Genomic DNA, 26,067 nt, shown 5'->3' on the forward strand with positions numbered 1-26,067 from the left:
GCATTCCAAATGGTTGTCCAGGTCTTTACAGTAAACTCTTCTGGTGAAAAAATCAACTAGGGGCTGTTAACCAATCTTCCTGTCCATAAGAAAGATGCCAGGTATTGTGTGGTTTGTCATCCCCCCCCCATAGATCCTTTCATTCTCAGACAAAATCTAAGGATGATCGGTCACATCTGGAATACATGAACACATATGGGAAGTGATTTACGGAAGTGAAACACATTCTTTTCAATCTACTGGAAGTCCAAGCAATGTTTTTTGCTCACTTCCCAACAGGTTTTAATAAGTCACCCGGTAGCATTGAATAACAGCTCCATCTTTGTGACTTTGTCCACAAGCATAGGTGAACACCTGTGCAGTTGACAGTGCGATAGAGTTATAAGCAAGATCCATTCCAACTAGAGGAATGTTCTTGCTGATTTGCTCAATCTGTGTAGGATTAGTGAGACCTCACTTTTGTGTGTGACAGAAAGGCTTCTTACATTAAGGGTATTGCCATTGAAGGACCTGTTTGGCCCCCAGTTGATCCAGAACTCCAGTTCTAGAGCATCTTTTGGTAAGCTGTTCTCCATTTGGGTTACTTTCCAACACACCAGCTCCTGTGGATACCCTATCCTTTCCTCCCTCTTGCGTGGGTTACCGATTACTCAACAATCTGTGGACAATATTGGTTTCAGGTTAGTTTGATGCTCCTTCACTATGTACTGGTAGAATTAGCCTGCTTCTGCTAGTGGCACTGTATAAGGGGGGAAAGAGCCTCTCCTCAGTGAATCCTGATTCTCAATATCTTCCTTTGACGATTGAGCTCGAACCTTTTCAATTTTGGAGGATCATATTGGATTCAGGAGTAGCTTCGAATGGTTCACTCTCTAGGAACTCAAGCCCTTAAGGGATGTTGGTTGATTCCTCGTGTCTCTCAAAGGCACCCTCCTTTACCCTTGACCAGGCATCATTTATGATTTGACCCATAGACTACTGCATTTCGATGAGTGTACCGTACGCGTGACATTTTGAATGTCACAAATCATTCTAAGCTTAAAGATCTTGGGTTCCATTGCGGAGCACAAAACATTCTTGCCCGTGCTGAAAGGGTATACTGTATATGAAGAGATCCAAGAATATCACTTCTGACTGATGCACCCTCAGGTACGTTGATCCAGTGGGATACTAGAAGTACCATCCCAATTCGAGTGCATGAAGTTATGAATATCAGTTCTACTCAAACCTTAAGGAAATTCCTTTCTATGATACTAATCTTGAAGGTAGGAGTCTCGCACAATAGACAACAACCTTAGCAGCCCACCACCTTTCAGGAATTAACTCACATGTCCCTGGATACCTTTTTTTTGGTCTTGCGGTATCTACTCGACTAGTTGTGTTGCAAGCCTAGTGCTCTCTTCAGATAAGTACAGTATATTGAGAGACCATATCTTTATGGATAAAGATTCGTATGGTAGGAACCGAGCCTAACTCCTACCGATCTCTATACTCAGGTAGCTGAGAGGTCTCCAAAACCAAATTGCATTAATATTTTTCCTAACTATACAAACCTGAGACTTTTAAGTTACGCTTCCTGCCTCAACCACTAAGCAAGTCCTAAGTTAAGGTCAAAGTGAAGATTAGGGGCTTACCCAATTCCTTCCTGCTACTATTACCTCATTAAAAGTTTAAATGTCTGTTCCAGCTTTTCTGAAGCCACACTCCTTTTAAAGACCTCAGGTTTGTATGGTTAGGAAAAATAGAAATTTATTGAAAAATTTGTGATGATATCTATATTGTTTCAGGTGGAACGATATCACTAATCTTGTGAACAACAAACGGACTTTTGGCATTGAATGTCAAAGAACAGACGAGACTGTTCATTTTAGTTTTGACGAGCCAGACGCGGCAAAATATGTGTGGAAAATGTGTGTCAAGCAGGTAAGATGTTTGGTATATTTTGTTTTATTTGTTATGAAAATCTAAATAACCTAAATAGAATCTTAAATCTTGGATGTAATTTTTTTTTTTTCGATGGATCCTCAGAACTTATTTAGTTTGTTGAAATATAAAGTAAGTGGTGGTGAAAGGCAAATATATATTGCACAAAATATTATGGAATATTTACTCTACAGTAATACACAGACGTTAGTAGATTTTCAATGTAGGTCGGTTTTATGGATTATACAGGTATAGTGATTTATATATTTCATACATGCCACGCAAAATAAAGTGGTTCCTAATGAGGAACACGTATTTTTGGGGAGGTGCTGTTTGGTCTCTTGAAGACTTTCATGTTAAAGTTTTGAAAAGGGAATCAAATAAGACATAGTATAACAAAGAAAATTTTGTTTTTCAATATTTAACTTAGCCGGTGATTATATAAGCTGCAGCTCTGCTGCTCGACAGAAAACTCTACGGAAAAAATCCGCCAGCGATCGCTATGCAGGTAGGGGGTGTACTTCAACAGCGCCATCTGTCGTGCAGGTACTCAGTACTCATTGTAAACAAAGAACTCAATTTTCTCTCTGTCGTGCTACCGGCAAGACCTACTAATTCGCTGTTGCTAACTGGATTTGTTTTCACAACTATTTGGTGAAGTACACTATTCTAGTTTTAAGCTTTCGCTGTGCAGGCTTTCTCTTCAATAAATCCTTGCATTCTTTTTTTTATATCGGGTTATTTGTTGATGACTTTGGATAGTTTTTGAATTCCCCTTTGACCAATTCAAAATGGCTGACCCTTCTCAAGTCCCAAAATTCAGGAAGTGTAATGCTAGGGACTGTTCAAGGCGTCTTCCGAAGGCCTCTATCGATCCTCACACCGTTTGTTCCAATTGTCGGGATAAAACCTGTCAATTGGAAGATCGATGTGAGGAATGCGTTGGGCTTTCGGAATTCGATTTTATCGAATTCCAAAAATATACACGTAGGCTAGAGAGAGATAGAGTCAGGAGAAGTTCATCTCGTTCTGTTGATTTTTCCTCTCCTCATGCCCCACAACCTATTCCTTCCCCTGTAGTGGTTGCTCCTAATCCCCCTTCTGGCACTCAGGAACCTTCGATGGCTGACATGATGCGTGCCATCCAAGCTCTGGGTGAGGGAGTTGAGTCTCTGGCTAGTGACCGTAACCAGCTCATGGCGGACGTCAAGGAGCTGAAGTGTAAAAGTGCAGTGGGAAGTGGTAAAGTGAGTGATAGTGTTGTGGATAGTGTTGCGCTTGAGGGTTCGTCTGTTCGTGCCTGTCGTCCTCCTAGTCCGGGACCTCTTGCAAGCTCCCAAGTCCAGGGGAGAAGCAATGTTGTACGACCAATGGGTTCGAGAGGCTTTAATCAGCGAACAGACGTTCCCTCCGTGGTTTCGGGCGTATCTACCCAAGATCGCCCCACCCACACTAAGACGAGAGAGCCCATTTATTCCTCGTCTGCGGAAGAGGTTTCTCGTAAGAAACCATGGACCAAGGTCTCACGACCTCTTAAGCGCAAGTCGGTCCCTTCCGCGCAAGTCCAACGGCCCAGTTGTAGCCACTGGGTCAGTTCGGACTCGCTGCAGTCTTCCGACGACTGCTCACCTCCTAAGAGAGGCAAAGCGGTACCGCCTCAGGCAGTTACACCGTCTGTCGCCGCACCTGCTCCTGCAGACCCTAAGTGGTCTGCTGCAGACCATGCAGTACCAATTAACGTCTCTGATGCAGGACTTTCGTGCGGAGAAGGTTGCTGCTGCACCAGCCTCTTGCCTACAACCAACCACACACTCGGTTGTGCGTCCTGTGGACGCTGAGGCGACCTTCTTGCGCACTCCAGCTGAGAGAGTCCCGCCACCCATGCGTTCCAGTGTGCCCTGCCAGCCGCATGTTGACGTTCAGCGACGCACGGAACCTTCCGTTGACGTTCGCGAGGTACAACAACCGTCAGAGTTGTTTTGTTTTAACGCGGTGCGTCAACCTCCGCAACCCAGTGTGGTTGCCACTGCTCTCCCACATCAGACTAGACAGTCTGGAGTAGACGCTGTGCGTCCCCGCGCCGCTATGGTTGTTGCCAGCTCACAGACTGGGCAACAGTTCCATGACGTTGCGTCCGGTTCAGTCACGCGTGCACCCGTGCGACCGGACTCAGCTAACCAGCCGATAGCTACTCCATTGCCGCTTCCTCCTCAATACTCGGATGATGGACTCTGATGATGACGATGCGGCACACGTTGATGAACCACATTCGGACCTTGACGAGCCCAAGTCCACGCAACCCTCTTTGGACTTTAGAAAAGTTCTTGCTCTGTTCAAAGAGATGTTTCCGGACCAGTTTGTGTCTGTGGCTCCGCGCTCTCCTCCGTCAGAGTTTGCTTTAGGTACGCAGTCATCCTCGCCTGCCTTTACTAGACTCGTCCTCGCACGCTCGTCCAAGAGAGCTTTACGAGTTATAGGAGAATGGATGCAGTCCAAAAAGAGTCTAGGGAAGACAGCCTTTACGTTTCCCCCTGCTAGACTCTCTTCCAGATCGAGCGTCTGGTATGCCACGGGAGAAGTTCTCGGCTTGGGAGTTCCTGCCTCTGCCCAGGGCGACTTCTCAAGTCTTGTAGACTCTCCCCGCAGGCTAGCCATGAGACGCTCTAAGATTTGCTGGTCTCCTTCGGACCTAGACCATCTGTTGAAAGGGTTATTTAGAACCTTCGAGGTCTTCAACTTTTTAGACTGGTGTCTGGGAGCTTTGAGCAGGAAGATCTCCCCGACTGAGAAGGAATCTTCCTTGCTCATCATGTCCTGCATGGACAAGGCCATACGTGACAGATCTAGTGAGCTTGCTGCATCGTTCGTATCCGGAGTCCTCAAGAAGCGTGAGAACCTTTGCTCTTTCCTGTCAGCTGGAGTGACACCGTGTCAAAGATCAGAACTTTTGTTTGCTCCTCTCTCTAAGTGCCTTTTTCCAGAGGACTTGATAAAGGAGATTGCTGCTTCTTTGATACAGAAGGACACCCATGACCTGGTTGCGTCCTCTGCCCGCAAAGCCACCCCTTTGCCTACCTTGTCAGCTAGACCAAGGATGGACACTCCAGCGTCCCGATTTATTCCGCCCTTTTGTGGCAGAGCCTCCAGCAGAGGAGGTGCTCGTGCCGAAGAAAGAAAGGAACCAAGTCCTTTAAAGGCAGAGTCTGACTGCCAGCTTCTTCAGACAGCAGTGGGAGCCAGACTCAAGAACTTCTGGCAGACCTGGGAGAAGAGAGGCGCAGATGCACAATCTGTGAAGTTGCTCAGAGAGGGGTACAAGATCCCGTTTGTACGAAAACCCCCTCTAGCAACGTCTCCCATCGATATCTCTCCCAAGTACAGAGAGGAAGACAAGAGACGAGCATTGAAACAGGAGGTGTCTCTCTTACTAGAAAAGGGAGCGGTAGTCAAAGTCCTGGACCATCAAACCCCGGGCTTCTACAACCGTCTCTTCTTAGTGGCAAAGAAGACAGGAGGGTGGAGGCCGGTGCTAGACGTCAGTGCGCTGAATGCCTTTGTCACAAAGCAGACGTTCTCCATGGAGACCACAAAGTCCGTTCTAGCAGCGGTCAGAAGGGAAGACTGGATGGTCTCTTTAGACCTGAGGGACGCATACTTTCACGTCCCCATCCACCCAGACTCCCAACCTTTTCTGAGATTTGTTTACGAAAAGGTTGTCTACCAGTTTCAAGCCCTGTGCTTTGGCCTAAGCACAGCTCCTCTTGTGTTTACGAGGCTGATGAGGAATGTAGCCAAATTCCTTCATTTAGCGGACATCAGAGCCTCCCTCTATTTGGACGACTGGCTTCTAAGAGCTTCTTCCAGTCGTCGCTGTCTGAAGGATCTAAAGTGGACTCTAGATCTGACCAAGGAATTGGGTCTCCTGGTCAATATGGAAAAGTCTCAAGTGGTCCCATCCCAAACTATTGTGTATTTAGGGATGGAGATTCACAGTCTAGCTTTTCGGGCTTTTCCGTCGGCCCCCAGAACAAGTCAAGCCCAGTTATGCATCCAGAACATGCTGAAGAAGGAACGATGTTCAGTCAGGCAGTGGATGAGTCTGATAGGGACGCTATCATCCCTGGAACAGTTCGTATCGTTAGGAAGACTACACCTCCGTCCTCTTCAATATCACCTAGCTGTTTACTGGAAAAAGGACAAGACGCTAGAAGCGGTCTCGATCCCCATTTCCGAGAAGATGAAGTCTTGCCTGACTTGGTGGAAGGACAGTATCAGCCTCAGAGAGGGTCTGCCCCTGGCTGTTCAGACTCCCAACCACGTTCTCTTCTCGGACGCATCGGACACGGGCTGGGGCGCGACATTAGACGGTCGGGAATGCTCGGGAACTTGGAACTCGAGTCAAAGGACAATGCATATCAACTGCAAGGAGCTACGGGCAGTTCATCTGGCCTTGAAAAGCTTCAAGTCTCTCCTTCAAGGCAAAGTGGTGGAGGTGAACTCAGACAACACCACGGCTTTGGCGTACATCTCCAAGCAAGGAGGAACCCACTCTATGACGTTGTACGAGATCGCAAGGGACCTCCTCACCTGGTCAAAAGATCTAAACATTTCACTAGTAACGAGGTTCATCCAAGGCAACTTGAATGTCATGGCAGATTGCCTCAGTCGGAAGGGACAAATCATTCCAACAGAATGGACCCTACACAAGGATGTGTGCAAGAGACTGTGGGCCACATGGGGCCAGCCTACCATAGATCTCTTCACAACCTCGATGACCAAGAGGCTCCCAATATATTGCTCACCAATCCCGGACCCAGCAGCAGTTCATATAGATGCCTTTCTCCTAGATTGGTCACATCTAGACCTATATGCATTCCCCCCGTTCAAGATTGTCAACAAGGTACTGCAGAAGTTCGCCTCTCACGAAGGGACAAGGTTGACGTTAGTTGCTCCCCTCTGGCCCGCGAGAGAATGGTTCACCGAGGTACTTCGATGGCTAGTGGACGTTCCCAGAACTCTTCCTCTAAGGGTGGACCTTCTACGTCAGCCACACGTAAAGAAGGTACACCAAGGCCTCCACGCTCTTCGTCTGACTGCCTTCAGACTATCGAAAGACTCTCGAGAGCTAGAGGCTTTTCGAAGGAGGCAGCCAGGGCGATTGCTAGAGCAAGGAGGACATCCACCCTTAGAGTCTACCAATCGAAGTGGGAAGTCTTCCGAAACTGGTGCAAGTCAGTATCAGTATCCTCGACCAGTACCTCTGTAACTCAAATAGCTGACTTCCTTTTATACCTGAGGAAAGAAAGATCTCTTTCAGCTCCCACTATCAAGGGTTACAGAAGCATGTTGGCATCAGTCTTCCGTCACAGAGGCTTAGATCTTTCCAACAACAAAGATCTACAGGACCTCCTTAAGTCTTTTGAGACCACGAAGGAGCGTCGTTTGGCTACACCTGGTTGGAATTTAGACGTGGTACTAAGATTCCTCATGTCAGAAAGGTTCGAGCCGCTACAATCAGCCTCCTTTAAAGATCTCACTTTAAAGACACTTTTCCTGGTTTGCTTAGCCACAGCTAAAAGAGTCAGTGAGATTCACGCCTTCAGCAGGAACATCGGATTTTCATCTGAAACGGCTACATGTTCTTTACAACTTGGTTTTCTAGCCAAAAACGAGCTACCTTCTCGTCCTTGGCCGAAATCGTTCGATATTCCAAGCCTATCAAATATGGTTGGAAATGAACTAGAAAGAGTCTTATGCCCTGTGAGAGCTCTTAAGTTCTATTTAAGACGAACTAAACCTTTACGAGGACAGTCAGAAGCTTTATGGTGTTCAGTTAAGAAACCATCTTTGCCTATGTCAAAGAATGCTTTATCCTATTTTATCAGACTGTTAATACGAGAAGCTCATTCCCATCTGAGTGAGGAAGACCAAGCTTTGCTGAAGGTAAGGACACATGAAGTTAGAGCTGTCGCAACTTCAGTGGCCTTTAAACAAAATAGATCTCTGCGAAGTATAATGGACGCAACCTATTGGAGAAGCAAGTCAGTGTTCGCGTCTTTTTATCTTAAAGATGTCCAGTCTCTTTACGAGAACTGCTACACCCTGGGACCATTCGTAGCAGCGAGTGCAGTAGTGGGTGAGGGCTCAACCACTATAATCCCCTAATTCCATAACCTTTTTAATCTTTCTCTTGAAATGTTTTTATTGTTGTTTTTGGGTTGTCCGGAAGGCTAAGAAGCCTTTCGCATCCTGGTTGATTTGGCGGGTGGTCAAATTCTTTTCTTGAGAAGCGCCTAGATTAGAGGTTTTGATGAGGTCCTGTGGTATGGGTTGCAACCCTTCATACTTCAGATCCTAGGGGTCGCTCAGCATCCTAAGAGGATCGCGAGGCTCCGTAAGGAAGACGTACTTAAAAAGGCAGAGTAATTGTTCAAGTCGACTTCCTTACCAGGTACTTATTTATTTTATGTTTGTTATTTTGATAACTTCTAAAATGAAATAAAAAATCCTTAGCTCATAATAATGTAAACATTTATTGCTGGTCTCTACCCACCCCCCTGGGTGTGAATCAGCTTATATAATCACCGGCAAGTTAAATATTGAAAAATGTTATTTTTATAATAAAATAAATTTTTGAATATACTTACCCGGTGATTATATATTAAAGGACCCTCCCTTCCTCCCCAATAGAGACGCAGTGGACCGAGGAGAAAATTGAGTTCTTTGTTTACAATGAGTACTGAGTACCTGCACGACAGATGGCGCTGTTGAAGTACACCCCCTACCTGCATAGCGATCGCTGGCGGATTTTTTCCGTAGAGTTTTCTGTCGAGCAGCAGAGCTGCAGCTTATATAATCACCGGGTAAGTATATTCAAAAATTTATTTTATTATCAAAATAACATTTTTCCTGCTCTGACTAGTTTCATTAAGAATGGACTCGGTGTGTATAAGGGAGAGCTTCGAGTTTAGGCACCATTGAACTTGACACAGCCTCCAATGCAGAAGACCTTTGGTTACTGGTAGCATGTTATCACCCATAACCATCACTACTGCTGGAGACCTCGCTATCTGCGCACTAACAGTCGTACTCGAAATTTAGAATCAATTGTCCCCCTTCGCTTCACGAGGCTAAGGAGGAGGGCAATAAAGTTCAGATCAGAATAGGTGATAAGATACAAAATTAGAACACCTCCAGGCTTTCAAGAAAGCCGAGGATTGAAATACGATTTATGCCGTACGAGTTGACCTTATTCACAAATATAAGAAACTCTCGAAGGCGATCTTGAACTGTCATTAAATCCCCCCATTATGAAGATTATGAAAAATAATCATATTATGAAAAATAATCAAAAATAATCATTATGAAAAATAATCATAAATTGAATCCTGTTATGTGATAGTCAAGGAAGATTTCTCACTTAAAAGTAGCCAAAATATTGACGTCTTATTCTGACTGCAATTGATGAAAAATGGTGGCTGGGCACAAGTTAATGCATGGGTAGCATTGTCTCCAGCAGTAGTGATGCTTCTTGGTAAAAAATTGCCTGAATTTGATGGTCCCCCTGATATTCTCGGTCGTTGCTTTGCATGTTGAACCACTTGCCTAAGAGCATATTTTTTTGGTATTTTGTGTTGTATTAGATTTTCTGTTCTAGCATTTTACAGGAAAGTCTTTGGAGGCCAACATCACAAAAAGTACAACTTGCTCTCTTTTTATGAAAATCAGATACTGGCATTGATAAGCTCCTCTATGATGTACAGTACTGTACAGTACAGTACTAAATCATCATTGTATGATGTAGATACCAATAAAAGGTCCGGTAGAATGGTGTAACTTGGATTTTATTTATTATATTTAAGGGTGAGTGACATATAGTATGTCGAATCGATGTAAAGAGGGGTATTACAGTGCATAGTAAATAGTAAGAGGATTGAGGCAGAATTTTTAGCAATGAGTTTTACTTTGAAAAATTTCTTACTTTGAGACATCTTTTTTTGTACAGCATACCTTTTACAAAAGGAATCAGGATGTACTAGAGGGAGGAAGTGGGCCGGAGACAAGGTCGTTGGCTATACCTGATCTTCAAAGTTCAGTCATGACTGCACAGCTTCATCATTCCCAACACCGTAATGCTTCTCATGATATGGTATGTTAATGTAATTTAGTTTGTTAAAATTAATAAAGATTCTTTTGCAGTATCTTTTTCATTGTTATTTTTTATTATAGAATACACAGTAAAGTAATGCTGTTCTTGGGAGTCAGGAAATTAGATTGTTTCTATGAACCTTTCCTGGTGTTTATATTGTTTCTTCAGAATCTTGGTTTATTGATATTTACCCCAAAAAGAAAGTTTTCCATTTTCTTTCCTTTCAATAGACAGGTACTTCTAATAAAGTAATAGACACTAGAAGTTAATGACATTAAGTGAAGCACCAAGGCCTTTTCAATTTCTCTGTTGCATTGGCTCACTGTGCATCTCTTCCAGATTGTGATAAGTTTTATTGTATTTTAAGTTTTTTTTCTCTTGATTTGTTAGCAATTACTTTACAGTGATAGTACTGTAATTTGAATTACCATTGTGAGTATTGGGATTGCCTCACTGTCGGCTTTTAATTCTGGAGGAAATCCAAAGGACTAGGTGAGTTGTTTATAGTGGGGGGGACAAAGACATATAACACATGAACAGAGTTCTGTTATCCATTGATTATCTTGGGCGTTTCATTCCAGGACCTCCCACGATAGCAGAAAAACTCTGAAGTAGATACAGAAGTCTGCGGTATATATATACAGTATATATATATTTTTTTCAATTTTTCATATTTATTATTTTTTTTATATTTAGCCCTTTATAAACCAGTGTTATTGTCTTGAAAAAGATAAAACTTACATTTAGTATACACACATCCTCACATGTGCATAAATGAAAAAGTAAAATCAGAACATTCATTGACGTATGTACACTCAACTCATATTATCTACGTGTTTAGTATTTACGAATTCCAGACAATGCAAAAGCACCAAATCTGACACCGTAATTCTTAACTACGAAAATCCTCACTCAGTGCAATTCAAAAATTTAAATTTTGTGTTAAATATTGCCCAATAATGTACAGCTCAAGTCAAGCGTGAAATTTAGCATCAAAAATTGCGAATAATATTGTACACTGCTGTATTAACAATCGCCATAAAATGCAAGTCGATATATGAAATTTTGAGTTAGAAATTGGCAAAGATTGAGTCAAACTGTAAAATTTAGAGTTTGAAATTGCCAAATATAGCGCAATGTTGAAATGAAAAATAAGTCAAAATGTGGAATTAAGCTTTAGTAATTGGTAAATAATACTGTTAACTATTAGAAATAGCTTAAGTAATGAAAAAAAAATAATTGAATAATATTTTTATAAACATAAAATGTACTGTTAGAAGCAAATGAATTCTCTTTACATAGTTTGTTTACATTATGCGTACTTGTATAATGCACTGTGTTGATGCCCGCTATGCCATGATTTAGAATTTCAGTTTGAATTCTGTCACTCGTGTTACAGTCCCCTTAAGTGTCGAATAAAATTTTGTGGTAATGCTTATAAAATTTTGTTCCAAGTCTCCTACCTCTAATATTACTAAGAAGATCAGAAAATGGACATACTGTGCTGTCATAACCAAGGACAGCGAACTGCAGATAATGTAAGAGATACAACAGTGTCTGAATCTACATTAAGAATCATTTATCCTGCTAAGAACAAGATTGAGGCTAGCGTTGACCTGACCAAGGCTTATCTTTCTTATCCAAGAAGTTGGATGTTGTACATAATCCAGGTATTAGCAGGATGGAAGAGATGCGGAAAATTTAATTCATAAACGGAATCCACGCAACATTCCTCTGACCATGGCCATCCTCCAGACAAAAGCTAAGAATCTCTACAATGAGCTGATGAAGGACCATTCGGATGCCAAACCTTTCATTATAAGTAGTGGGAGGTTTTCTAATTTTAAGAATTGGCATGGTTTTCACAATGTGAAATATCGTGGGTAGGCTGCATCTGCCGATTATCCAGCAGCTGAAGCCTATATCAATACGCTGCAAGAATGTATCAAGAAGAATGGATACAGGAAGGAGCAAATATTTAATCTTGATGAAACTTCTCTTTACCCATATTGTGACAGGATGTACAGTATATTTCCGAGGAGGAGAAAAGGACTTGTGATGTCAAGAAGATATGGAATAGTACAACTTCGAAACTGAAATAACAATGAGGCCCTGGTGCTTTGCTTCTTACCATTAAATGCTAGAGTATCTCATTATTTTATAAGTGGCCTCTGTCTATTGAAAAGAAAGGAAATGGTCATGTTTTGTAAATTTTATAAGTAAATATTGATAAACCAATGGTTTGGAAAAAAAAAACAGCAATTAGAACATCATGCAACTATTGAAATTAAAAATTATTTTTTTACCTCATTTTGGTTTTACAAAAGTGATTTTGCATTAAGGACACTGACAGTGAGCATTTGAGTGCAAAGCACATTTACACTTTCGTAGTGATTTAGTATTATTGTGTTTACTTCAGATGGACAGTCGTGCAGGTCTAGGAGATTTGACTCTTCGAAGTTCGGCTGATCAGGGACCTCTTGCTTCCTACTCGACCACACTTCCACAGTTTGAAATCTCGTACATACAACAGGTTGGTAACAGAAGTGTTAAAAGTGTTAGCTTTACCACATAATTTATAATTTGTGTCAATAAAATTCCAGTCATTTCATTTTCAGATGAAGAGAAAACAGTAGCTAGTTCATAATTGTTAATTTCGTGCACGTTCCAACGTCTTCTGTTATTAGTTAGCTGTTGGAATTCTAATACTATTTTAATTGATGTCTAGTCATTCCTGAATCCTTTGATTATGTAAAACATTCCCTGTTTACATCTTGCAGTTTCAAAGTATAAACATCATCTTGTCCTACTTAACAGGCATCAGAACCTAGCGGCCACTTGGGCAATGCACTCGAGTCATCTAGTTGTCAGATGATTAGCGACCCTTCTTATGGATTGTTGTCACAATCTGCATACTCCCTAAACTCCATTCATCACTCACAAAACCCGGTAAGTTTACTTTGTAAGATTAATTTTTAAAGTGTTTTGCAATTATTTTGAGTAGAGCTGAATTCAGTAAGGATAATCAAGTTTTAGGACTGAAGTATTGACAAATTTTAAGAGCAAAAATTAGACACAAATGAGATTTGGTACATTTATTTGAGATTATAAAGTAATTTTGTATTAAAAGTGTTGAATGATGTGAATGTTCATTATCCTAGGAAGCGAAAGAAATATTAGAATTATAGGTCCTTAGGTTTGAAAAGGCAATTATTATTATCTTTATAAAAGCTAACTGTAAGTGCAAGTTCTTGTTAATGCCACTTCTCTTGCCCCTTAAAAATAAAAACCTTCTACTTTTCAGGTTGTTATAACCTCCCATACTCAACCTTCAGCCTTGCAGCAGCAGCAGTCACAACAGCAGCAACAGTCTTCCCAAGTGCAGCAACAAGGGCAACAGCAGCAGCAACAGTCGCAGCAGCATGAGGCACCGGGGCAGCAAGTGACTTTGTACTCCTCTAATCTCAGTCTTCCTTCAACGAGGGGCAGCTTCCGAAGGTAATGGCCATGTTTTTTTTTTTTTTGTGATCAGCCATGTGTTTGTGTTTTTTATGAGTTATGATTTTTTGGTGGAATTAAATAAGTACTGTAATACCTCAAGTTACGAGTAAGTTTGGATACAATCAAATCGCGATGTGAGCATATAAATTGGATTGGGTTACAATTAATACATCAGTCTTTGAGCAAAATATTTTCCGCCATTGGTGATTTATTCGGATGAGTACTAACAAGACTAGCATATGTGTCACCCATTCAGCGTTTACACTGTGTTTGCGTGACTTGTATCCCATTTTAAAAGAGAGGCAAAAGAATTCTCATTTAAATAGGTTCCTTTTCAAAATTAAATGTAAGAGTTTGAAAAATAAGAGTCCATTAAGCATAAATTAAGTGGTTCAGTTACAGTAAACAATGTTTAAGAGAGAAGTGATATTTTACCAGAACTGTAATTAGTTCTTAATAATTTCTGATGCTAGGGATTTTCAATTTTCAATAATTACCATTAAAAAACCTTTAAAAATGCATGTACAGGTAAATGTGTATTATGGACCTTTTGGGACACATGTAGGGACTTTCTTTTATTTCCTATGGAAATTTTTTTCTTAAAAAGCGAGCATTGTATGTTGCAAACGTGGTCCCAAAATAATTTAAACTTAAATTGAGGTACAATACCACTTTAGCATATCGTATATCATTGAAAATACATAAGGTAATTATTAAATCTCAAGGGTTTTTCTTTTCCAAATCAATACTTTTTTATTCTGATGATTTAAATGTACAATCCACCATTTTTAGAACAGGTAAAATATGATAGGTAAGCTGATAACTGTATATAAGTCTATCCTAACCTTAGTTGCATTATACCACTTCTAGGAGGCAATGTAAACTAGCCACATTGTAATGTCCAAAGAAACTTCCCTAAATGTTGCCACCTTCTGTTTGGAATGGTAAAAAACTTGGCAAATTTAGCATTTTGAGTACAGTAGTAAGGTTTTTTTTTTTCCACTGTGATTTCCCCTCTCACCTAAATAAAAGTGATCTTGAAGTGGAAATGAAAGACATAGAGTTGAAGAAAAAGGTTAAAGGAAACTAATCAGGTTTTGAAGTAGGATTTGAGTAATCTACCATTAAAAACCTTGTTAAGACTATGAATATAATTATATGAACCATCAAGACCTCTGGTAATCAAAACTCGAAGATCGCTGTGTGATTGTTGCAAATCCAGCAAATTAAGTTTAGATTCACACAATAGTGTGCTATACTGTAGATTATCATCATAAATGTTTTCATGCTAACTCCTCCCTCTTCAGAATCAGACATGAAATGAGTTATCTCCATTTTCATCCATCCTGTACTTTAATATTCATAAACTCTAGGGCTAGGTCTTCATCTATCATCTTTTTCCTCAATTTGCCATACCTTCCAACAGATCTTCATCCTTCCACTTCTATGTCTATTGGTTTCATGACTAACTGTTTCTCATCCCTTCTCCAAGTCATCTCAAGCTTTGAGTTCTTAGCCTTTTTACCAACTAATGAACACCACATCTCAACCAATTTCTTAACCCCTTATTTAAATCTCTTCCATTTTCTTTTTTCAATGCTGATACATAAGCTGCAGAGAGTAGTGAAGGTCTTATGAACTCGTCATAATTCTTTGCGTTATGTTTCATTTATGCTGACTCCAACCTTTCTTGCTGCTGCTTCATTATCCAGTGTTTCTCCAAGGTAACAGTAGCTTTATCTCTTCTAAGACCTGCCCATATACTGTACCACAACAGAATTTTCAACACTCATCTTTCCCATTGCTCTTGTAATAAATTTTTGGCCTCTAAAATCATATTCTGTATATATTTAAGTAATGCATAGTACTTCCTATTGCATTATCTGTTACATTTCTTACACAGTACAGTATAGCATTCACCCCCAATACCTTTCCCACAATAACCTTATGGCCACTTTTGTGATTGTGCTTTTTCCTTGGCTTCCCTTGCAAGCATCATTAGCTTTGCTTTGCTTACATTTGATTTATTTCTCTCTTCCCCATTCCACTTGCACATCTAGACATTTCCATCACCTGTTTTATGGATTCTGTCATCAATACTAGGTCATCTTGGCACAGTAGCTCTAAGGACTTCCTTTTCCATCACTCTTTAGAAATCAAGATTTTTATTATCAGTCCTTTTTTTTTTTTTTTTTTTTATTAAAAGACCTCTTGTAATTGGTGAAAAGTTTTGATAGTGAAACATTGGAAAAAATATTTTTCCATATGTAAGTCTCATTATGTCCAGCAAACTATAACCTCAATTAAGAGATGTAATTAAATTTTTTTGAAAACTCTACTTGCATTTTTTCTTTGTATTACATAAGTTTTCAGAAAACTAACTCATACCTCATAATTTAGGGTTCTGGAAGAGTAAAGGTATGTGTAAGATAATGGTTATTAAATACATTACTATAGTTATCATGAGGAAAATATTTTATCCATTAAGATAATGTCACAATCTTATCTTCCTTTCAGAACTTTACTACCTCAGTATAGACCAGCACCAGATTACGAAACAGCGTTAGTTCAAAAATATGGTCCTGGAGTAAACCCTGTCAATGTTCGGGCCACAATGTTATATTCTTCGCAGCCTGAGATATCCAATAGCCATGTTTTGGAAGGACCTTCCCAGGAAGGTAAGGATTGAGATCATTAAAACTAAGAATAGATTTGTCCCTTGAAAGCTTAATCATACGCTAAAATGTGGGGAAACTGATTCATTGGAATATCTTAAGGGAAGGCTTCTTTTATTGTACACTTCAATTGGTCTTTATGTTGCTTACTGTTTTAAGCGTAAACAGTCTCGGATGTCTAGGTACTTAACAGCCAATAGTTTATGGTTAAGTGACTTAGTCATATATGCTACCCAACGCCTGTGTATGTTGAAACAGTGAAAATTTCTATGGAATATCCTTAATGTCTTGTTATTAAATTATTTTATAAAACTTGAGGGAGATATTTATCTGTAGTTAGACAGTATCTTTGGTTTTATAAATGGTGTACTTTTAAAGTACAGTGGTTGCATTATTTGACATATATTTATATTTTTTTTTCAGCACCCGTCAGTAACTACAGCCACTATAAAGGTTACACGGATCTTTCTGTGTACCATGATCCTTCTATTCCACAACTTAGTCGATCGGCTGGGATACTCATGCCGGGACCTCTCCACAACACATACAGGTAAGTAACTTGGTATATTTCTAGTATGCAGCATTAGATACTTCTGTTCAGATTTAAAGCTGATCATTTTGGTTCTCATCCAAAATACTGTAGCTAGTCATTGCTATTCAGTTGCCTTTAGTATCAGTCATGGTGGGTCAAGAATTATGCTGTAGTCAAAATTGATTAGATCATTATTGATCTTGATAAGAAAGCAAAACAGATTTGGAAAATAAGGACAAAAGAAAACTAAATGAACAGTAAACGAATATTATTGCAGGTTATAAGGATTTTTTTTTTTCACTATTAAAGTACTTCTGTATTCCAAAAGAAACAGAGAAAGGCCCACCGTTTACAACAAAATCATGGAACAATTGATCATGAGTTTGGACCTGATAGTGGCTTGAATCTTTCATGGAACTTACCGTCACCTTCTGACAGAAATGTAAAATGGTTGTCAACCTTATTGGAAATATGTGGCAAAAATCTGAAAAAAGAAAGGTCAAGACAATGATGGGTATAAGATGGGCTTATTGGTGCATACATTCACCCCTCCATCATCACATTTTGTTTTTATGGTCATTGTCCTTTACAATCATATGAATTACTACTATTACTAAGTGAACAGGAATAGATACTACCATAAAGCCTTGATTTCATTCATCTGTAATATAATATTCACAATTGAAAACATTAATTTATTGGCATCTCTAAGGAGAGGAGTTTACCTTCCCTCCCATGGACATTGCTGGTATTCCAGTCTATATAATACAGTGGTACCTTGGATTATGACATTGATTCTTTCTGGGAGCCTGCTTACAAACTAAAATACTCGTAAAGTGAATACACACAATGCTTTCCACATATCCATAAACACACACACATACACAATCATGATAAAAAATTGGTAAAGTAATTCAGTGAACAAATTATAACCCCTAACATCAGAAATTAATGTAAATTTATTATTCACAATAAAGAAAATATTAACAAATTGATTTGCCCTTTACCTTTGAGGAGAGTCATGGCTGGCATAAGGGAGGTGAGAGGTGGTGGAGGGGGTTACTGCTTGGAGGGAAATTCTTCCACCATCAGAACTGGTAAAGAATCTGGAGTTCTCTCCCTTGAATGATGTTCTCTATCACCAATTGAATCTTCTAATTTAGGCTTTCTGGACACTCATCTTTTTATATTTATGCTCAAATCTTACAAGGAACTTATCTAGAGACAACTACTTTTATCTTTTATTCAAAATCATGTGAAAATATGACATTGCATTATTGGCAAATGGGTTCGTTACTCACCCTGTCAAAGCATTATCTGGGTGATGTGTTTCTACAAAATTTGGCAGGGTTTCCCACATTTGCAGCATCTCCCTTATTTCACTGGAAGCAAGAGGATTGTCACATTGTTCCTCCTCCTCTTCAGATGAAATCTCCTCCGCAACCTCTTGTTGCTACTCTTTGTGCAACTCCACCACCTCACTCGAAAGACCTCTAATGTTGTCTTTGTTCACCTCCAATCCCAATATTTTGCCCAAGGACACAATTTCATTGTCAACTGCCTCCTGGATCGGCTCAAGTCCCTCAAAATTGCATTCAGGAATGCATTCAGGCCACAGTGTCCTCTTCTCAAAATATTTTTTTTAATAATTTTGAGACTGCTGACAATGTGGAAATGTTCTTTCTAAAACTGGGAAGGTGAGGTTGGTCTCTTCAGTCACCGTGAACCAACGCCCAGCATTGCTTTTGTGTACAGCTTAAAATTTGAGATTACTTGCTGATACATGGGTTTTATTGGAGTGATATTTGGGGGACAAGAACTTAACTACCGTACAAAGAATTTTAATTCTTCCATTAGGATCTTCAATGGCTGAAAGATGGGCATAAGCATTGTCCATAAACAACAAGGCATGGAGTGGGAGATTCTTCTCCATGAGGTACTCTTTGACCTTAGGAACTAAAAGATCATTGACCCATTTCACAAATAAAATATGAGTCGCCCGAGCCTTGTTGTTTTAGCTCCAAATAGTGTGTAGTTGCCTCTTATGCCCCTTCTACTCTTTAGGCTCCTTGATTTTCTTAGAGATGTTGATTTCGGAATCCTCACTGGCAGTAGCACAGAACAGCGACGTTAGACAGTTTTTGAGACTTGAACAAGAATTGCCTATTCTTCTGCTGTAATGAAGGTCTTCCTTGACATCTACTTGCAGAATAGATCAGTCTTATCACAATTGAACATTTGCAGTGGCATGAAAGACTCTGAATCCACGAACCTTTTAAACTCCATAACGAATGCCTCTGCTGCCTTCACATTGGAACTTGCTGCCTTACTATTTTGTACAACACTATGAACACCAGTACTGCTCTTAAAATTTCAAAATCAATCGTGGCTCACTTTGCCTGTTGATGTACTTGGCTTCTTTTTAATAAGGTCAGCATACAATATCTTTAGCTTTTTCTTAAATAATGTTCTCAGTAATTATATCTGCTAACTGTTTCTCATTGATCCAGATAAGCAACTTTTCTGAGCTATCAAGAACACAGTCATTGTTTTGTTATATGTTAGCACCCTTTCACATCATCAGTTGCTCTGATTTATTCTTTTTCTTGAGAATCGTTCAAGTTGTCGGTGTATGATTTTACATTTTAGCCAGGTTTGCCACGTGTATCTTGTTCACGCTTCTCTATAATTTCTTTTGTCACCTCTACAGTAATCATCTCCTTCATACCATCTCTCTTAATCCTCTTGGGGGCCATTATTTAGATGCTGTGCTTTCTGTTACTGTTAACTTGACGGTGAACAATAGCGGAGGTCACAACTCTACAAAAAAAGTTCTAAAGATGCTAGCACAATACTATAGAAAAGATGATGCTGCTATGAATGGAGCTTGAAGAATGGATTAATTAGTCTTATCAAGAGGGTTAGAGAATGTAAGCTGAGGCAAAACAAAATATTTTATAAATCTTATGACCGCTGTGTGGGTAGCTTAGGAGCAGTGTACGACTGCTATCTTTGCACCACCTGCTACTCTCATTCGTACTTGTCCACAAAAAATGCACCTACCGAGGGAAATTTTTTGCTCAGATTGATATGATGCTCGTAAACCAATTTGAGATTTTATGCTCACATACTGATTTGCTCGTATTCAGAGTTACTGTATAAGAAATAAAGGGCCTTAGTAATTAGGCTAACCCATTCCCCTAATTAGCAGGTAGATAGTCACCCCTTCAACAAAACAAATAGTAAAGAGAGGAGGCCATAACTAGGTCATACTCTTTTTTTTTTTTTCTCTTTTTTTAACTAAAAAGGACTGTAGTTGAATTCCTTGGTTTACAAGGCTGATGGGTAGGAAGAGGTAAAAGAATGTGTAATACAAACCTCAGGTATCTTTAAACAGGATAAGGCTTACTTGTTTGAGAACCAAAAGAACTAGGAGTCTAACCCCTTCCCCAAACTATCAAGTAGATAGTTGTCCCTTTGACAAATCGAAGGGTAAGGAAAGGCCATAACTACTCATAGTCTTTTCCTTAATTGCATAGTAGTCGAATCCATGGCTTAAGAAAGCCAATGGATAGGAAAAGAATGGTATATCTCGTGCAAACGTCAGTGTGAGTAGACCTCCCCTTCCTCTAATACCTATTTTCAATAAATATGGGGAGGAGGAGGATCTAGTCCTTGGGGAACTTTTGGGAGAGGAGAGAACAGCACTTCAAACATGTTCTTATATATACAAACAATCCCATATAATAGTGAACATACGACATAAAAACAGACAAATGAAAATATGTGGGTTATTCATTTTTCTATTATTATATCTGCTATTGATAACAGTCACAAGATATCAAACTAGGTGCCATTTAAAGGCTTTAGGAACCAAATTAATACCACACCCTGTCTACTCATCGTATAACCCTCTCATTTAGTTAGGTCAGCTTGAAAATTAGTGGGCAGGATATTAGTAGTGATTATGCAATTCTAAGGCAGTTGTGTGTAGTTTTGTGTGAACACAATTTTGTGCTTCATAATTCTGACCATCCTTTGCATTCAGATATTCCCAGACAGTACCATTCTGCATGTATGACTAGGTATACAGTTAATCCAATACTACACAGTACAGTATTCTAGAATTTTTATTCCTGCTGTAACCAGATCATGGAATGATCTTTTTAATAAGACAGTTGAATCTGTGGAACTTCAAAAGTTCAAACTTGCAGCGATTGTTTTCTATGTTGAAGAGGCTAACATAAGCCTCTCTTCATAATTCATATAAAACAGTTCTATTTTATTGTGGTAATGATCTTAAGATATTTTATATTCTTTATTCATTACTTTTCATAGTTTATTTATTTCCTTACTTCCTTTCTTCACTGGGCTATTTTTCCCTGTTGGAGCCATTGGTCTTGTAGTATCCTGCTTTTCCAACTAGAGTTGTAGCTGAGCTAGTAATAATGACAGTATAGTAGTAATAATACAGTGGAACCTCTACATCCGAACGTATCTACATCCGAATTTTCCAACATCCGAAGTAAAATTCGAGCAAATTTTTGACTCTACACCCGAATTTTATTTCGACACACGAAGTAAGCAATTTTCGTCGTACCGGTTGTATCCGAATTTTTCAGTACGAGAAGTTCAATTCGAACACGTTCCTACTCTACACCCGAATTTTTTTTTCGACACCCGAAGTAAACAATACTCGTACGCGTAGTCGGTGCTCATAGCGCCTGAAGTGTTTTTTTATTTCCGCCGATAGAAGGCAGCACTTCGACCTCGGAGGGACCCTCAATTAGCGCGGCTCGGGTCAGTCCTCTGTTCTCGTCGGCTTCTTGCGGTTGTGCCCTGTGCGTTCTGCTATTAACTGTGTTTTAATCGTGATTTTTTACGTGCATCCTTTTACGATAATTTACGTAAAGTATAGGTCCTAAAAGGCTTAGTTTTGCAAGTGGTAGTGGTAAGAAAAGGAAGAAGGAAATGCTCTCTTTAGACGTAAAGCAGGAAATTATTGAAAAACATGAGCGTGAGTGAACTTGCTAAACAGTATGGCCGTAATATGTCGACGATCTCGACAATCCTTAAACAGAAGGAAGCTATTAAAGCAGTGAAACCTTCTAAGGGGATCACCATTATTTCAAAACGCCGTAGCCCTATCATAGAAGAGATGGAACGACTTCTGCTAGTGTGGATCAAGGACAGAGAGATCGTTGGCGACACCATCACCGAAACCGTCATCTGCGAGAAGGCGCACACCATCTTTACGGACTTGAAGGAGGAGAGCTCTGGGGGTGATGCTGGGGAGAGTTCAACCAAACCTTCCTCAGATGATTTCAAGGCATCTCGTGGCTGGTTTGAGAAATTTAAGAAACGGTCCGGGATTCATTCAGTTGTTCGCCACGGAGAGGCTGCTAATGCGGACACAAAGGCTGCAGCTGACTTTGTCAAGAACTTCGAAAGGATCGTGTTAGAAGAAGGCTACGTAGAGCAGCAAGTGTTTAATTGTGATGAAACCGGGCTGTTTTGGAAGAAGATGCCCAGTCGAACCTACATCACCGCCGAAGAGAAGAAATTGCCTGGGCATAAGCCAATGAAGGATCGGTTGACTCTTGCCCTATGTGCCAACGCTAGCGGGGACTTTAAAGTCAAGTCCTTACTGGTTTACCATTCCGAGAACCCTAGGGCCTTTAAGGCACACAACGTCGATAAGGACCAGCTTCATGTTTTCTGGCGATCCAGCTCGAAGGCCTGGGTCACTAGGCAGTTCTTTGTGCAATGGGTTAACCAAGTTTTCGGCCCTTCTGTGAAGAAGTATCTTCATGAACAGAAATTGCCTTTAAAGTGCCTGCTATACCTTGACAATGCACCCGCTCACCCCCCCGGACTTGAAGATGATATCTTCGATGAATTTAAGTTCATAAAGGTGGTGTATCTTCCACCGAATACCACCTCTATCCTCCAGCCCATGGACCAGCAAGTCATCTCTAATTTTAAGAAGCTGTACACCAAGCACTTATTTAAGCAGTGCTTTAATGTCACGCAAAGCACCAACTTAACTTTGCGTGAATTTTGGAGGAGCCACTTTAACATCGTGCACTGCTTGAAGATCATAGATCAGGCTTGGGTGGGATTAACTCGACGGACCCTCAATTCTGCCTGGAAGAAGCTGTGGCCTGATGCAGTTTCTTCCCGAGATTTAGAAGGTTTTGACCCCGAACCTGATCCCGTGGTGGGTGCAGCGGAAGACGTAGAGGAAATCGTCTCCCTTGGCAAGTCCATGGGTCTGGAGGTCGACGCAGATGACGTTACGGAACTCGTCGCCGAACATCACGGCAAACTTACCACAGAGGAGCTCAAGGAACTCCATGCTATGTGTGAGCACATGAGTGATGACGAGGAAGGGAGCGAGGAGGTAGAACATGTGTTAGGTTCAGCGCATATAAAAGAGGTGTTAGGAAAATATCAAGACGTGGTCGACTTCATCGACAAATACCACCCAAAAAAAATGCAGGTTTGTCGTGTAGTTTCGCAGTTCGATGATGTTTACCTAACTCACTTTCGAAACATTCTGAAAAGCCGTACCAAGCAACTATCTATCGATAATTTCTTTAAAAAAACTACGTAGCGAACTCGTGATGAAGAGGATGTAAGTGATTCGAAGAAAACGGCAAAGAGTGAAGCGGAAGAAAGTGAAACAAAGAAAACGGCAAAGAGTGAAGCGAAAGAAATTCAATTAATTTTAAGTGTAGAGAGTGAAAGTGATTAAAATTAATCATCAAAAAGAAAAAAAGAAAATGTAAAAAAATGTTAAAGTTCACTTAGTGTAAGTTAGAATAAGTTACGGTAGTGTATGTTTATCGTAGTTAACCTCTCTACCTCCTCGCCGCCCGTCCGTCTCCTCTCTGTGTAGCAAGACCAACAACACCTGCGCTGGAGTTTCTAAGGTAAAGTGACGCTAACAAGCCGTTTGTTATTTATCATTTTTTGCTAATTCTTCTTTTTTACATGTCTATTATCTAATTTAGTGTGCATTATTCTCATGGGAAATTATGTGTAGTAGTTTATTAAGAAGTTATCATAGGTTTTTGGGCTCAACCACGGATTAATCCTATTTCAATGTATTCTTATGGGAAAATTCGTTTCGACATCCGAACATTTTCTACATCCGAAGTTGGTTCTGGAACGGATTAAATTCGTATGTAGAGGTACCACTGTATAAGAATTATTCTTAGGATTTTAAGAATAATTGAGGTGTAGAGTAGAATTCAAGTCTGGAGAATAAACCTGATTATGGAAAGATTGATAGGAGCTGACCTTTTAGGCTTTAAATTAAGAATTTTTTTGCATTAAGGGATTTCATAAAACATTCATAATTTGAAAGTAAAAGGCAACAGTTGCATGAAAATCATGGATATATAAAGATATAATAGAATTGATAATAGATGTTGTGTTGAATAGTAGGTAATGTGGTGTACAAGGTAGATTGTCAAGATCAATTAGATGTTTTATAATGAAAGTGAAGCTTTTCAGGAAATAGACTTTAGTGAGAGGTTTTGTATAAGGTGAATTGAAAATGAGGGTGTGTTGTTTCCAAGGTGACTTCTTATTTATGTGGTGAAGAAAAGGAAAGGAAGGAAATATAGATATAAAGACTTAACAAAAGAGATGAAATCATTAATAGTGTGTGGAGCATCTATGTGCTTATATTGAGGTAGCTGTTCATAGTAAAAAGCTGCTGCTATATTTGAAGGATGAAAATGTTTTAAAGGAAATTAAGGTACTGTAAATGGAATCTGGGAAGATTAAATAATTACTGATAATGTGGGTGGGTAAGTACTGTATTTTGGAATGAATGTAATGAAAATTGAGTAAAAAAGAGTGAAGTAAGGAATATTGTAGGGTCTCTTCAAAATGTTTGGGAGATAAGTCTTGAAACAAATTTTGGAATTTATGAAGGAATTGTTATGCCAGTTTATTCTTATTGAGGTGGGGTATACTGTAGAAGTTTGATGTGAATGAACAAACGGATGTAGACATTTTTCATATTTGTTTCTATAGAGGCTGTATGTGTGGGAGGAAAGAAGGTTAAGAAATAAAGAGGAAATGGGTGAACACATTAGCATGGTTAAAAATATGGATTGATATATTTTGAAGTGGTTTAGTCAAATGAAAGAAATGGAAGATCATAGATTGGTGTAAAAGTGTATGATTAGGAAGTTGTGGATGAAAAGCAGAATTATCAAATTTGATGAATGATGTTAAGTTGTTATTGTGGCATAAGGTCCTTCTCATCCAGGAAAACCAAGAGGGAGTTAAGCTGGAAATTCATGAGCTACTGTTAGCCATCAGCTTAGGCGAATAGAATGCTGATGTTTATAGATTTTTATTCAATTTAGCAGTTGAATAGTACAGTTTGTTTCTTTGGGGTTGCTAATCTAGAGGTTGGGGGTGCAAATGAAGACAGAGGAGCACTGAATTAGAATTATGGATCTGAAGTTGGTTGAAAATAATAACCAAATGGCAGAGGAGCCTTTTTTAGGCAAAAGTTAGCCTCAATTTACTTGTGCAATATTCCAGGAAAAGAAAACTGCATCTTCTCCACTGATTGGTTTGAAAGTCACCAAATGGCTATGGGAATAGAGTCGTTTCCAGTTATATGGCCTCAATTGATTTTACATGGAAAAGGCCCTATGTGTTAGTTTAATGATTGTACAGTAATGAATTAGACTAAGTACAGCATAGTAAAACTTTCGATAATGTGTGGTCCAGGAATGGAAAAGAATGAGTGTGGAAGATCATTTTGAGAGGTCAGAGCCTGTTTTGGAAAATATTGGAGGCCAGGTGTGCTTGGAGGTCTGAATGTAAATCTATGTGATGGAGATGGAGTTGTGGTCCTTTAAAAGAGTTTTGATTGTTGGAAATAATTGTTTTTTGAAGAGTAATTTTATTAAAAATTCTTGGGGAAGAGAATTTAGTGATCAAGAGCTTGTTAGTTTATTTTTTGTAGAGAAGTAAATGAAAGCACAAGGTGATGGATGTAACTGTTTGGAAAAAGCATAGTTGGAATAATGTCAGAATCATGATTTAATAGAAGCAAAGGTTGATATATATATATATATATATATATATATATATATATACTGTATTTATATATATATAATATATACATATATATATATATATATATATATATATATATATATATATATATATATATATATATATATATATATAAATAACCCTTTCTGAATGGGGATACCTTAACATGGTGAAAGGGTTTGTGTATTCCATAGCTG

At 39.5% G+C, this 26,067-nt stretch overlaps 1 protein-coding gene across 2 annotated transcripts in view; it reads left to right on the plus strand.

Annotated features, from left to right (window-relative positions):
- Window positions 1-26,067, plus strand: part of Pez (protein tyrosine phosphatase non-receptor pez) — a 74,298-nt gene that overhangs the window by 31,166 nt on the left and 17,065 nt on the right. For both annotated transcript variants that reach the window (XM_068354368.1, XM_068354361.1), the window contains exons 9-15: window positions 1,788-1,923; window positions 9,929-10,072; window positions 12,492-12,605; window positions 12,890-13,021; window positions 13,377-13,570; window positions 16,091-16,251; window positions 16,672-16,798. In XM_068354368.1, coding sequence (XP_068210469.1) covers window positions 1,788-1,923; window positions 9,929-10,072; window positions 12,492-12,605; window positions 12,890-13,021; window positions 13,377-13,570; window positions 16,091-16,251; window positions 16,672-16,798 — 1,008 coding nt within the window. The remainder of the gene's footprint in view (window positions 1-1,787; window positions 1,924-9,928; window positions 10,073-12,491; window positions 12,606-12,889; window positions 13,022-13,376; window positions 13,571-16,090; window positions 16,252-16,671; window positions 16,799-26,067) is intronic.

The sequence above is a fragment of the Palaemon carinicauda genome, chromosome 2 (genome assembly GCF_036898095.1).
Source record: "Palaemon carinicauda isolate YSFRI2023 chromosome 2, ASM3689809v2, whole genome shotgun sequence".
NCBI lineage: Eukaryota > Metazoa > Arthropoda > Malacostraca > Decapoda > Palaemonidae > Palaemon > Palaemon carinicauda.